The 15,835-nt window shown below is 40.8% G+C and overlaps 1 protein-coding gene across 6 annotated transcripts in view; it reads right to left on the reverse strand.

Moving 5' to 3' along the window:
* The window catches only part of Rmdn2 (regulator of microtubule dynamics 2), a 65,011-nt gene that overhangs the window by 18,738 nt on the left and 30,438 nt on the right, over positions 1–15,835 (reverse strand). For all 6 annotated transcript variants that reach the window (XM_037198029.1, XM_037198030.1, XM_028857894.2 and 3 more), the window contains exons 4-8: positions 14,997–15,099; positions 10,608–10,668; positions 3,650–3,725; positions 2,696–2,773; positions 196–294 (exon numbers count right to left, since the gene is read on the reverse strand). In XM_037198029.1, the coding sequence (XP_037053924.1) occupies positions 196–294; positions 2,696–2,773; positions 3,650–3,725; positions 10,608–10,668; positions 14,997–15,099 (417 nt within the window). The remainder of the gene's footprint in view (positions 1–195; positions 295–2,695; positions 2,774–3,649; positions 3,726–10,607; positions 10,669–14,996; positions 15,100–15,835) is intronic.

A 15,835-nucleotide genomic window follows, 5' to 3' on the forward strand; every position in this document is an offset into this window, starting at 1 on the left:
AGACCCAGAAAGCTTATATCTGAAGCATGACTTGAATCTTGAGAGACTTAAGAGCAACACCATCAAGGCTACAATTCAAATCGGGGCCTCGGTAAGAGCTCTGCCCACGGAGAGAAGAACCATTTCCTCGGCAGCAGGCCAGCTGAGGCTGCTGCGGATGAAGCAGAACGACACTCCAATGACAGACAAACGCACCTTAAGAAAGTTATGCAAAGCTTCCTGAACCGTTGACGATGGTATTTGCCCGAACAGAGTGGCAGCCATTTTTTTCTCAATCCAGCTGAGTTTTGAGACCTATACATACAAAGGAACAGCACTCTTAGGAAGCTATTCATCTTCTGAATATGATCTCTCTCCAGCCACATGTGTAAGCATATATGGATCTATGTGCATATACATAACGCATGTTAATAAACACACTCATAACTAATATATCACAGTATATAGTAGCGACAGGACCTGCCCCTGCTCTACTCCTGCCTCCTTGATGCTACCGACTAGCCTCCTGAGTCACTTTCTTAAAGATGGATATGAAATCACAATTCCTAGTCTAGGGAGTTTAGAGGGCTGAGCATACTTATTTACTACTCAGGGACCTGAGAGGCGGCCAGTAGATGCTCCAGGAGATGTTCCAGTAGACAGCCCTACACCCATGCACATGCTTAGGGGTTAAAAGAGAAAGACAGCGTTTGAAGTTGGGAGGGAAGAGTGGAAGGGAGGGCAGGAGAGGAGCTGGAGAGAAAGGGACGGGGTGGATTTGAACAAAACAAGCTATTTGCATGTATGGAATGCTTAGACAATAAGAAAAAATAGTAATCATTCAACTTCATATTGTCATTTATTTGTTCACTGTTCCAAAATATGAATATCAGGCATGTATTTCAGAAATGCTACTTAAAGACACTGATGACGCCCTTGTCCTCCCAGCGACATCAAAGATCTTCTCAACCCATCTTTAAATTTCTAGGTAGTCATCTTCTGGTAAAAAGAATACTTACCTGTGGAGCTAGGAATGTAGTTCTGTAGTTACTGAGCATGTGCAAGGCTGTGGGTTCAATCCCTGGTGTTGACAAAACTATGTGCATTTCCACCCAATTTTATTTATTGATTTGCTTAGTTTTGTTATTCTAAACTTTGTAAAAAGTATATCGCATTATGTATTTCCTTTTGTGATTTTTTTTCATCTAACATTGCTTTTATCAGATTGATGAGTATCACTGAAGTCCAGTCATTTCAATACATTATTAAATATAGAATTTAATATGCTTATTATGTGCTTTACCTGTGAATACTTTTTGTATTCTTGATTTATTAATTTTAAGTAAAGGCAAGTTGGGGGTCAGGAAGACGGCTTGCTTGCACACATAAGAACCTGTGCCCAGTGGCCAGCACCCAAGTAAAAGGTGTGGGGCGATTGTAAGCCCAGCATTGGGGTTGGGGGATGGGATAGACATAGACAGGCCCCTGACCGTTGTTGGCCAGCCAGTCTAGTAGAATTGGTAAGCTTGATTCAGAGAGAGACCTTGTCTCGAACCATAAGGTTGCGGGCGAGTTACTGGGAAAACATCTGATGCCAACCATTGGCTCCATATGTGCACATGGGTTTGTGCACGCGCACACATACACACATACACGTATGGACACACATACCACTCTACCCCCAACATCCCATCAAGTAGCATGTAAAGTCTACCAGCATTTTGTCAATTTGCAAATATAAGTATATTTGCATAATTTGGTCAATTTTTATTTTATAATTTTGAGGCTAATATTAAGGGCATAATAATTTACAAATTCTTTCACAGTTATTGCAACCTTTTATTTTTACAGAGTTCTACTGTGTAGCTCTAGAAATAACTGTACCTTAAAATAGATTAAGTGCAATATGAAATAGAAAGCATAAGATTCACATGTGGCACACAGCAGGTCTTCAATAAGAGAGAGCCTGCTCCTCCTCCCCAGTCCTTTTTTGGCCTTAATGAAAAGGTTCTTGCTTATGTACACTCTAATGTCCTTATTTACTAATTGTATATTCCAGCCCTGCACCTTTTTCATGCACCTTTTTGGATAACTTTTACATTTTGTAACTCTTTTGTAAGCTATTAGTGTTATTTAGGACACCACGTCTTAGGTTGACCAGTTGCCCTTACTTGAGATATTTCAATATCTCACACCACATCATGTTAAGTTCCTTGAAGGAACCTTGGCCTGTGTCATGTTTGAAGATAACTTTTGGTACTGTAGATTAGTGATGAATGTGTAAGGTGGTCCTAGGTTTGATCCCTAGCACTACAAAAAAAAAAAATAGTATTTATCTTCTTTCCACAGAACTATGGTAGTACACTTGCAAACAACATGTGTGTGGTAGCTGATCTCAACCTAAGAGGCCCAACATATGACTTCTGCCGATTCCATGGAAAGATAAGAAAAAAATGTATATACACAGACACACATACAGACACACACACACACCCCTAGGTATATGTAAAATGTAAGTTTATAAATGATAAAGTATATACACTGTAATTTAAAATTAATATTCAATTTCAAAACATACATGTCATACATTAAAAATTAATTTTGCAATGTTCTCTAATGTGCAATAGGTAAAAACAGAAAAGAATGAGTAAGCCATTGGAAATGTATTCAATACCCACATCGCAGTCAAGAGTTCTAAGCAAAGGCATTAACTTACAGTATAACAGTATCTTCCCTTGAGGTAATACAAAAAGGGTTCTTCAGGTAAGAGCTGGATGGCTATATCTAGATGCTCCTGGAAAAAAAAAAATCACAGAAAAGTTATCTCCTACTTTCAGATACTGCTGAATGGAGCTGTGCCAAAGCCCAGGGAACTCAAAGCGGTCTGACAGTGTCTCAGCAACTTTCCATTCCTCACCACTACCACAACTAAATCTTGGCTATAATTCAAAATTGAAATTCCTGCACCTGGAGCTAAAGCTACGCTTGCACCTTAGGCAGACCATGCTTAATCTAAAGTCCAGCGCCACAGTGAAACTAGAATACGACCAAGTCAAACGTCTTTCAGTCCTAGACTTTCCCAGTGAAGACACATCGACCCAGAAGCGAGTTTATCTGTACAAGATGGCGTGAAGCAGGATTTAATTTAAGAAAAACAGCAGTGCTGGAGTGGCATGGATTGATTCCCTAGGCACTGTCTGTCAGAGTGAGTACCCGGAGCTGGGAAACAAAGAAGAGCCATTTCCTTCCACCACAATTACCGAGTCAGAGATTAGTTATCGGGTCACAAAAATCAATAGTAAACAGTACATGGTATGTAGGCAAGTTGCTTATTTTGTTCACACACCGTGGTAACTAACTTTAAGCTTTAGATTAGACCCTATATCCCCACCTCTGCCCCTGAAGTCAGTAGAGACTGTTGGCTGCCTAGTCCCAGTCAAATGTTATGTCAGTGAGTTCATGACCAATAAAATCGAACACTCACCTACTATGTGGGTTCCTGTATCTTCTTGGATAATATTTAGACACCCAAATGGTTTGGTTCTTTTTGTTACAGTATTAACTGTTTCATTTTCTGTTGTTTAAACATCAAAATAAATCCCCAGAGTTTAACATGCTGTATAGTCTCATGCCACTAGTGAAATGGAACATTCTGAACTCCAAGAAATACCTTGAATAGATGTCCACAGTTAATTTTGTTTTGCAAGCCTTCAAACTCAGATACATAACCACATAAAACTGCATACCTAGAAAGGAAAAAAAAAACAGTGTCTGCCATGTACAACTGTAAACAAACGCCACTATCATATAACACTTATATTTCTAGAGCACTCATCAACATTTTACAGAAGTGATAATATAGATGCAAGGGCCCTATAACTAGATATTTGACATTAATATGAAGCCAGCTTCTTCAGGCATAACTGGGCACATTATTGTTGTCTATGCCATACATATGTGGTGAGGGTAAATGAACCACCCAGTGTAATGTGATTTCAACAATGCCTGGAAAACAGGAGGTTTTAGCCAGCGCCAGATGCCATCATCAATGTCATCATCAGAGAGTCTCTCAGAGAAAGTTTAATCATGTACTAAACTGGATAAAAATGTGTTAACAGATTTATAACTTTTAAAACATATTAAAACCAATATGCCTCTTTAAAACTTTCCCAACCTCCTTAAATGTCATTGAAAACAAAACAACTCTCATGATTAAAGCCAAATAAAACTAAAGATAATCTTACAGCATGCTTTGAAAAGATTTTCCCTTTCCCTCAATTCTTGCTGGAAATAGTGTATTAGTACAAGAGTGTTCCTAGGGATTCCTTTTCCCCACTGGGCATACAAAATGTATAGAAATGGTTATTTGACTACAGGCTGGGTGCAGTGCAGTGTTCAGCAACTTGCTTATTTACTTTAAAAATTGAAGGGACATTTTTTTTTTTTCACACCCGTTTCTGTCTGTGGAAGGCTTCAGAGGATTTCAGAATGCTGCTGCCTGAGGCAAAATACACACATTAACTTATGTTGAGATTGTAAGATTGTTACTGAATTGTACTGTTATAATAATTGAGATCAGAAATGTGGTTTTGGATGCTAGCTCAATCATTTCTCTGAATAAGCAAAAATTCTAAGTACAGAAATGAAGTGAGCAATTTCTTAATTTGGAACAGTAAGACCATTCCGGGGAAACAAAGGATGACAGGAAGTCAACCAGTCACGCACAACCAAGAAAATGGCCTCTTTCGGCTGTGACATTGTTCTCTTTACGGCCACTGGAATCCATCACAGTAGAGGCAGGAGGAATAGTTGATCCAGCCTAGTAGAAATGACTGAGAACCTAGAGAATGACAGATGACTACTCACACACTTCAAATGAGACTTAATGTTTTTCTTCTGCACCCAGAGGCTGGATATTAAAAGAGTGCTGTTCCAGAGCATTCTTAACCTCCTTTGTGAAATCTGGACCCTTTGGCTGCAGGTCCCGAGGTCCCTGCTGCTCCTGGGTTACTGTGCCAAGCCTTCAAGCCAAGGGCTACTGCGCTTCAGCTTTGTTTCCTCCTCCAGCACTGACTTGAGTCTTTTGTTTCTTCATATAAAATATGTTCGTGATATCCCAAAGTAAGTCGATGGATGTTTGGCTGGTGATGTGTGGAATCTCAGGACCAGAGTGGGAAAACTGACATCTTGACAATACTAGGGCTGTGTACCCACAGCATGAACTAGCTCTCCACATCCCTTAGCACAGCTTTGCACTTTTTCTCAGATAGATCGTGTGTACATTTTGTGCGTTTTTAAAAAACTAAGTATTCAAATTTTCGGGGCATGCTAATGCAAATGGCAAGGCATTTTAATTTTAAATTTCAATTGCGGCTGGGTTTTGTACATCAATTTTGCATCCTACCACCTTGCTTTCGATGACTAAATTCTAAGAGAGTTAAGACAGTCACGTCTTCAGCAAACCAAGTCAATTTTTTCCTTCTGAGTCTGTAGCTTTCACATCCTTCCGGGCAGGAGCTGGAACTCTTAGAGGAGCACCAAACAGCAGCGTTGGGAGGGACAGACATCCCTCCCTCTCGTCTTCCTGCTTACACGGCAGGGAAGCAGCTTTCTGACCTTAGCAATGATGTTCACCGCAGCCGGCCTGGCCTTTGTTCTCTGCCAAGCTGAGGAGGTGCCCGCTCTAGTTTTCGGAGAGGTTTGGTCTGTTTGACTTTCCACGAATAAAAGTTGTCTGTCCAGTGTGGTTTTCTGCATCTACTGATGCCGGCACACGGTCTTTCTTCCTCTTCTTCGGTTTGTTAATGTACTAACCAATTTTTACACATTGAACCAACTTTTCAAAAGTCCCGGAGAGAATCCACATGGTTACTGTGTGTTCTTTCCATACATCATGAGGATTCAGTTTTAAACAATTTCTATACCTATGCTCATGAAATCCTGGCCTGCAGTTTTCTTGTAATATTTCGTCTTGTTTTAGAAGTATTATAGTGCTGAGATAAAGAGAGGGAATTATGGAAGAACTTGTAAAAAGTTGGTGTGATTTTTTTCCCCTTAAATATGTGATAGAATTTACTGGTGGATTCTAGTATTTCCTGATTATTATTATTATTATTAGGTTTTTTGAGAAGGGTTTCTCTGTATAACAGCCCTGGCTATCCTGGAACTCACTTATTTAGACCAGGTTGGCCTTGAACTCACAGAGATCCACTGCCTCTGCCTTTTGAGTGCTGGGATTAAAGGCATACACCACCACACCTGGCTCCTATCAATTATTTACTCTAGGCCTTTAATAAATAAGGCCTAGGTTGATTGTCTATTCATATGTTCTTTTGAAATGCTCTCTAAAATTCTGCTGTATCATTTCTTCCAAAGAATTCTAGGAGTAATTTCAATCCTAGAATTCCACGTAAGTACCTCTATTTTGGTTACGAGTATTACAATTTTTCAACCTATTTGGACGCAAAACCTCAGGCCACTTTCTATTTAAGTATACTTTCCTTTTGGCTTTAAATTTATACACACACAAAAATGCATATAGTACAGGCAGTTAGCATACCCTATACTTAGTTTTCCCCATTTTTAGCATATTCTACTACTATAGTACATTTGTTTTAACTATATCGATACTGATAAACAGCTGTTACGATGAACCCATATTAATAAACAATTATTAATTAGGCTTCATACTTCACTCAAATGTCTGTTTTTTCCCTAATGTTTTTCAGCATTTTGGACACTTTAATTCACGTATTATTAGGGATCTTTTTTAACATGGTAAAATCTTTTGAATTATTATTGTCATCTTTCATAAGTCCAGCACCTCCTAATTTTGTTTTCTATAATTTTATAAAAATTCCTTTCTATGTTTTCTGAATAATCAGAATTACTTATGTAATCTCTGGGTTTTTAATCTGCTCTTATTACACATTCTTTCCAATTACTGTGAGTGAAGAGAAAAGACAAAGAAATTCCATGAGTTATAAACATTATAGGAAGTACTCTTCCCTTTCAAATAATATGTCCCTAGAGACTTAGGACATTTATAATCCGTCCTGAAATCTTTCTTTTGATTCTGAAAATATTATTTGTCTTTTTCTGTGTCATAAACTCCACTGGATCACTTTCTCCCAAAAGGCCATCACTTCCTTTCTTCTAATCAGCTTTAGCTATGTGTATGTTATTTTTATAGTGTTCATTTTAAAATGTAACTTAATATTTTATTGCTTAAACTCTTAGTCGATGGAAATGCCGAGGAAAGTTATTTTACACTATGGTGGATTACCGCCATCTAGAGGTTATTTGACGTATTGTTGCTTTCACAAGACTTCTGATTTTGTGTGTGTGGTGGGGTGGGGTGGTGTGTGTGTGTGACCCTCAATGGGTGACAGCCATATTATTTCAACAATTCCTAAAATAACTGCACTCATTTCTTGCAATATTTGTGATTCAACACTAACACTACGTACATGGGAGGGATCAGGGAGAGCCTCCTGGAATATAGGGATGGTTGAAAACATCAGAATATAATATCTTAAGTTCTAGTTCTGCTTTTCTACATATAGTGTGGCCTTGCTTACTAGTAAGTGTGTGTGTGTGCGCGCGCGCGCGCGCACACACACACACACACACACACACACCACGTATGGGGCTCTGCTTCTGTATTTAGAAAATGGAAACAGACTTTCCTGTGACACATACACTATAAGGTGTGCAGCTGTAACTCACAAACAGTAGAGCACAACTCACATGGAAGATACATCTATACCTACAGCCTAACCCATTTGGCCAACATAATGCAAATATATTTTATTATCTCCATTCCAGAGTATTTTAGATTGATATAATAAAGACGATGGAATCTTTTAGAACGTTTATATAGCCTTAAAGTTACATCAGAGAAACTCTTTCCAACCTGACCTAGTCCTCCAGCTGTCCAATAAATATTTGTTTTGCTGGATTTAGGCTTCAGACCACAGTTTGCCATTCTTGTTGACTGAATGAGTCAAGTCATTTTCCTCAGCACTGTGAGGACGAGCTAGCTATGGAATCAGTTGATCTAAATTCCACCCATTATTTCACGAGTCAAAGTTTAAGATTTCATCACCACCTTAAATTTTACTATTTCACTGAATCAAGGCTTTTCTACCGAGCAGGTAAAACACATTCTAAAAGTTAAGGTTAAACTGGCATTCAAACTTACTACATTTTTATCAATTGGGTTGATTTTAACATTTTTAAAGTTAAAAATTGATACCAAATTTAAAAACATCATGTGAAACATAATTGGATCATTATTTTGTGGTGATAAGCCTTAATCTAGTATTTAAGTCCCACTGTCACAAACAATTTAATTGACAACAGAAAAAGTGAGAGAGAGAAGGGGATTAAAGGAGACAGAGCAACCTACTGAGCGTGATTTCAGCACAGTCCGCCTTAGCTAGCCAGAGCACAGGTACTTATGGGGGGAGGGGCTTGGAATAAACTTTTTGTACATCGTGAAGATGTGTCACTCTGATTGGTTTGGTTTAATAAAAAGCTGAATGGGCAATAGCTAGGCAGGATGTTTTTGGCAGAGAGGATGGTGGGAAGAAGGTGGAGATGTGAGGAGATGCAGAGCAAGTAGGTTGGGTAATATGGAGATGCAGTAATAAAGCCACAAGGCGGAAAGTAAATTAATAGGGTTAATTTAAGTTATAGGAGCGAGTTAGAAACGAGTCTAAGCTATCGGCCGAATGTTCACAATTAATAAGTCTCCGTGTCACTATTGGGGAGCTGATGGTTACAATGTTGGATAGAGGGAAGAGCAGAGGAAAATGAAGAAGAAGGAGAAGAGGAGGAGGAAGGGAGAGAGGAAGTGAAACAAAGGGTATGGAGGAGGAGTAGGGAGAAGGAGGGAAACTCAGAGTTAAAGGTGAAACAGGAGTGCTTTTTTTCTGGCCCAGATCTGGCTAACCAGGTCCCAGACTCCCAGTTTCAAAAGAGACGAGGAGAGAAAATAGCTTGCTCGGTACAAACTCATTACAGTACTCCTCAAAGTGAAGGAACGGAGCCCTTTAAACACACACGCTAATTTAGAAGTATACGTTTATACAGATTAGATGACCTAGACAAACTAACCAGAGACATAAAACCCAGGATTCTTACACATTACAGTGACCTTTTAAGTCTGTGGAGGAAAGTTAACTTCACGGTCACCCCTTAGCTTCAGGTTTGAGTTGCTTTTCCCACCCACTTTCTATTCAAGGGGCCACTATCCATATAAGGTGTGCTGGCAGTCGAGTCACATGTTCTAGCTCCTGAAGTTCATTTCCCATTTTGGAGTGTGTTTCTTAGAATTTGGGGTACACAAAAACCGCTGGGTTTTTGTTAAGGAGATTTAAGTGAGTGCTTGTGAATGGAGCGCCCCCTGCTGACGACCGAATAAACAGCCGGCTCTGCTTCCGGCTCGTCTAGTGAACAAACAAAATCCTTAAGGATAACGCGAACAGCGAAGATGCAGCTGCTTTGAAATAGATTTTTGCCTAATGATGTCCCTAAAGAAACAAAATAACCCCAGAGGGGGCATATTTCTGGAAACCCGCACTGAAGAAAGGGCCGTAAGTTAATTTTTCACCGTATAGTCTTAATGTCTGGGGTAACAGTAACAGCATGAACCGCCCACCAGAAGAGCAAAGCCGACCGCGGTAGCCGACAAGCAAGGATCTAAAAATGTAAAGCTGCCGCGACAAGTGACAGGAAGGATGATTTAAAATAACATGCTTCTTCTAGTTTTCTATTTTTCAGAATACAAGGGGGCCACGCCCTCAAAAACAAAACAGCGAACCCCACACAAACAGAACCATGAAGTGTTTTTCCTCCTTTGTTCCAACGGTGCTCATCTTATGCCTCCCCACATTGCTCTGGGCTATCTTACGCACAGACTGGATTCTCTTCGACCTGGGGAATTTATTTCCCGTGATCCACCAGGTGAGAGAAAATGACCTCTGCGCTTTGATTCTTTGGCTCTTTTGTTACACATTTTGTTCAGACACATGACGTAATTTTAATATATGTTTCCAAAATACTGGTATATTTTATTTATTTTTATCTATCCATCTATCTATCTATCTATCTATCTATCTATCTATCTATCTATCTATCTATCTATCTATCTATCTATCTATATCTGTCTGTTTTCGAGACAGGGTTTCTCTGTGTAGCTTTGGTGCCTGTCCTGGATCTCACACTGTAGCCCAGGCTGGCCTTGAACTCACAGAGATCCGCCTGGCTCTGCCTCCCAAGTGCTGGGATTAAAGGCGTGTACCACCACCACCACCACCACCACCACCACCACCACCACCACCGCCCCGCTAAAAAACCAGTATATTTTATTAGACTTAATTATAGTTTATCCTCCAAGGCACAGAGACTTGTTACAGAGTCTCGTGCGATTCTCACGTTTAAAATGCGTCTAAAGAGAAATATGTGAGAATAAGCATGGTAACAGATGCTGTACTATCCACTATCTTTTTCTGAGTGGCGAGTGTGGCTGACCAGTTCAATGCAGCAACAATAGTCTTCAGAACTCAGGGCCGTGGAGAGAGGCATACGGTGAGGTTAAGGCTACAGGGCTCCCGTGTGCTTACCACAGATGGCAGTGTCCATTCATGGGTGCTCGAGTGATTGCTCTTTCTCCTAATGTTTTTCCTGAAAGACAAAGAGACTGAAGTTACTGTCGTTACAGGACGTGGTAGGAGACGGGGTCTTCAACTGAGTCAGCAGCTCCTGAATAGGATCCTAAGGTGGAAAGCATTTGTCCCGATTGTCATTTGTTAGAAGAGGACATTCACCACCAGGGCCAACTGTTTACTCTGGGGTCAGGCCTGATCATCTGTTTTACTTGCTTTTAAGGATTTTGTTGTGAGCTCACATTTGAGACCCACTGGGTTAACTGACTTAGGCCAGGGCAAGGGAAGTTTCTTACTCATTACGTGAAAGAAAAACACATTGTTTTCTTGTAATCCATTCATACGATGACGTTTGCTGAGTGATCATTAGCTGTCATGTTGTGTGAACCTCTAGGACCAAAACATCACATTAGAGACGGTCCCTGACTTCCAGGGCTTGCAGCCTTCAGTGTACAGCGAGTACACACACAAGGAACTTGACTGAAAAGTAAGTACACCATCCAAGGACAGCAGAGAGTGTGTGAAGGGGTGCGGAAGGCCCAAGGAGCTTGGCCTGCTCATTCACAACAAGAATGGGTCCAAGGAACACATGATGCTCTTAAATTATTACACTCAGTTTAGAATAGCTTTAATCACGTGAGGACTATTTCTCACAGAGGTTCTCCAATGGCTTGACTGTGTTCTGAGACTCTCAAAAAGAGAATACTTTTTTCCCCACGTGCCTCTTTCCTCCCTGACCCCACCCCCTTTTTGTGCCTTGAAGACACTACCCAGTGACTACAAAAGTGGCCGAGAGAATCTTAAATAGGGACCTTGTAAAAACCAGTCTCTAATCTATGACTTGCTCAAGGTGCATGCTACAGTGTATCCATTAAGGGACATATCTTGTGTAGAAATCAACCTGAAATGGAAAAAATTTAAAGTAAGGCATTCTAGTAATAACTGGTATTACCTTTGGACAAGCATCAAAGGATCAGTTATTTTTTAATGAAACACTAGAAACATATTTCCTTTCCCCCAGGTAGAAACATACCATTTTTTTTTTTTAAATTTTGAGACAGAGTAGTACACTGTTGCTTAAACTGGTATGGAACTCACTATGAATCCCAGGCTGACTTTGAACTCATGACAATCCTCCTGCCTCAGCCTCTCCAGTACTGGGATCACAGGTATGAGCTACCGCATCCAGCTAAAAATGTGTTCTTTTGTGAGAAACAAACTAAGCTGAGTCTGGTGGCTGGTGCATACCTGCACTTCTGGCACTTGGAAGTCTGAGGCAGGAGGATTGTGAGTTCAAGGCCAGCTTGCCCTGTACAGCAAGGCTGTCTCAAAACAGCTTAGATCTGAATCAATACTTCGGCTGCCTTGTCAAATGGAAACTTTTAGTGTACCACCACAGACTTAGGCAGGGTCGAAGCCACCACCGTGGGGATAACAGAGGAAGTTGGGCAGCGCACGGGCTGGCTGTATCGTCGCCTCTTCACCCCCAAGGACAGCTCCTTCCCCTACAGAACAGGCATCCATACCAAGCATTTAAGTATTATCGCAATGCCCCCTTAAGAATGAGAATAATAGTTTACTTGGAATACAAGAGTAAACAGTCAATCACACTTGGAAAATGTGTTGCATAATGGCGCACTAACTGAGTTTTATAAAAGAATTCCGAGTGACCTCGCACACGAGCTGAGGAGGAAATCCGCTTCAACACCTCTCCTCATACTGAAGCCAACATTCCTCACGAGCTGACTGAACCCTGGCTCTCAGCCCCGGTGTTCCTGATGGTGATCTCACCAAGCGTCTGGTCCTCATACACTGAATTACGACGGCCGTTTATCGGTCCTTTCTACACAGCCAGTTCTCACGGGTGGCACTGTCACACTTGCATGTGTCCCTTGCCTCCCTCTTCACCTCTTCTCGCTACACTTTAACACCGCTTCCAGACAATAACATCTTCAATGAATTTCTTAAAAGTACAAAAAAAGTGATTTTTGCTTTGCCTCACTATTTGGATAACCTCCTTCTGTATGAATGAAAACAGAGTTCTCTTTTTGCCATGAAACTGTAGATTTTCATCTTAAGGATAAACCTCATGTCGACCCTATGCGCTCAGGACTTAACCCCTGCATTCCCTTCATATTGTTTTCCCACTTTCCCATGATCTCATACATGAACTCCTGTTCTAGCTCCATTCTGTTACTGTGACAAATACTTTGACCATAAACAACTTAGGGGAGGAAACACTCTATTTCAGCCCACAGATCATAGACCACCACTGAGGGACGTCAGGGCAGGAACTCAGGCAGAAACTTAGATCCAGGCCTGCTTGCTAGTCCACACAGCATTGCTTTTAACCAAGGAACTCGCTCATAGCCAGGAAAGCACAGCGGAAACTAAGGAGATACGCTGCTTGATATCTAGCTTGCAGGCCCATGCTTTGGTCCAGGACTCCATGTCTAGGGAATGGTACTGCCCACAGTGGGCTGGGCCCTCCTACAGCAATTATCAACCAAGACAACCCCCGCACAGACGTGCCCACAAACCAATCTGATCTAGGAAGTTCCTCAACCGAGACTCTCTTCGGGCAGCTCTAAGCTGTGTCAAGTTGGCAGTTAAAGCTAACTAGGACACCTCACTTGGGCTCCCATTCAGTTTCAAAACAGACTGAAACATTATACCTATGGGAATGGGTTACTTCCTTAAGTTGTACCTATGGGAACTGGTTACCTCCTTCATTTCCCCCCATGAACCTCTAGCTCCTGCTACTGATGCCCCCTTTTTGCTATAAACTCTGAGCACCCCACCCTCTTTTAAAATAATAGCCCATCTCTGTTGGTTTCTTTATATGTGACTATTTGAACAGTACCGCCTTCCCAACAAAGTCAGAGGCCCCCTCAGTCATTTTGAGATCCCATCTATTCTGTGTTCCTAGCCTTATCTGCTAACAGAACATCCAAGAGAAGAAAGTGCTAGAGAAAAAAAAAATACATAACTGCTGATGAATGTCCAACAGTTTTCACATCAATATGCTTTATTCGCTCCCCCCTCACAGATATGAATATAAATCCTTTTAGACTCTGGTTCAAAATTGCTTCTTTAAAAACTCCACTGTGTATGTATATCACCTGCCAACTGGATTGCTACAGGAGACTAACCCCGGGAAGGTGAAGGATAAATATGAACAGGACAAGAGGGGAAGTCTCTCATCTTCCTTCAGTAAGGGAGGAATTAAAGTGCAGAGGTCACTCAGCAAGGAAATCTTCAACGGGAAGAAAGACCACCACAGATTTCTGGTGGTACGTCCTTCATGGAAATGAAAATGCCGGAACTAGAGTTGGAGGAGTCCTCCGGTATGTCCTTCATGGAAATGAAAATGCCGGAACTAGAGTTGGAGAGTCCTCCCTTTCTTTCTTATGCTGCCATAGAAAAGCCAGGGAAAGAGAACGCTTTGGAACAAAAAGAGGAAAAACCAACTACGACACCAATTATTCTGAAGCTCAGAGAGACGGCAGCTCAGGGGCTTCTGAGCAGAAAAGCCTTCTGACCCCCAGCGAAACATAAACAGAGCCACAACAGCAATAATTCGACCTTCTCCTTGGCTTTCATTGTGCCATTACTGTTATTGAGGAAAATTTAAAATACACGCAGAATGTAGACATGGCAGTATAATGGATTGCCATGATGCACTCATCTTAAATAACCTAAATAACCATCAAATCAGGGTTGACTTTATTCTTCCAGATACATTCTGAATTCCTGACATCTGAGAGGTTATTTCTGTGTTCCTAGGCCTGCGTGCCACAGGAAGTGAGCTGTGAGTTTACCTGTGAGCGGTTACAGCTGGAGACCATGATCCTCCTTGGCTTATTAGTGTGCTTCAAATACGAGCACAGGTGTTTTGGCTTCCTGCGATGCTAAAAGGGAAGTCTTGAAGACCTCAAAAAGAGCCGGGCAGTGGTGGCGCACGCCTTTAATCTCAGCACTCGGAGGCAGAGACAGGCAGATCTCTGTGAGTTCGAGGCCAGCCTGGTCTACAGAGTGAGATCCAGGACAGGCACCAAAACTACAGAGAAGTTTTGTCTTGAAGAAAGAAAAAAAAAAAAGAACTTAAAAAGTGAAGTCTGGGGTTTTTTCTAGTTCTTTGCTCTAATATTATTAGCTCAATTGTTTTAAAGGAACTTTAGTCCTGGAAGGCCTTTTCTGAGATTGTGTATAGTTTTTGGTTACCAGGATATATTGGAGATAGATGGAGTCTTTAACTGAGATGATTTTGCATGAATTAAAATCGACTAATGGCTTATTGTGGAAGATAATGCCACCTGAGAACAACCCGTTTGGCAAATTACTTACCAATATTAGCATAATGTTTCTTTTCCTGTGTATTTGTAGATTGGTCATACATGTCTCCATAGGCACGGGCAAGCCGCCACAGAAACTCTATCTCTTCACTAAACTGGAAAGATAGAATCACACACTAGATTAATGCATTAGTTTGTCCAGACTGACATCATTGCTTTCATTGTACCTTAAAGGCAGGTAAAATGGTATTTATAGATGACTGAATTTATACATATGGATATTTAACATTTTAAACTCAAATATTTATGGCTAAGAAATATGGCCCAATATAGTGTTACGTTCATATTGTGAATCAATTAATATTCATTGGAAACTAGATCCAATTGTGTAGCAGACGGAACTGACGTGGGCCAGAACCTAAACAGTCTCCCTGGACTAGGGCACCCTCTCTCTTATCCTTCGTAAGTGGTCTACTGCCAGTATAATAAATAGTTTACTGAGCATTGTAGGGAGTATTTGTAAATTAAAGTGCATACACTCAGAAAGGACATTACAATTTTTACCTAAATGACCCAATTATAATTGTAAATATTTTTGAATTTTTTTAAAACTCTTATTGACAGTAAATTCTTGCACATCTTCATAGAACATCGTCTGATCTTTTGGTAGTTTTGTATGCTGTGTGTTAATCAGTTAGGATCTACAGGTTTTACAGTGTGTTAGAGTTGCTAAGCCCTCAGACCAAGGTTAGCCTTATATTGCTCATGGGCAAAAAAAGATTTGATTTCCCCTTAGATCTTAGAGCCCTGAGGTCCCGTTTGTCGTTGGTGATGGTGAGACAAGACTAGTTCTTCAAGTCCCACATGAAACACTGCAGAATGACTATCGAT

The sequence above is a fragment of the Peromyscus leucopus genome, chromosome 22, assembly GCF_004664715.2.
Source record: "Peromyscus leucopus breed LL Stock chromosome 22, UCI_PerLeu_2.1, whole genome shotgun sequence".
In the NCBI taxonomy this organism is placed as follows: domain Eukaryota; kingdom Metazoa; phylum Chordata; class Mammalia; order Rodentia; family Cricetidae; genus Peromyscus; species Peromyscus leucopus.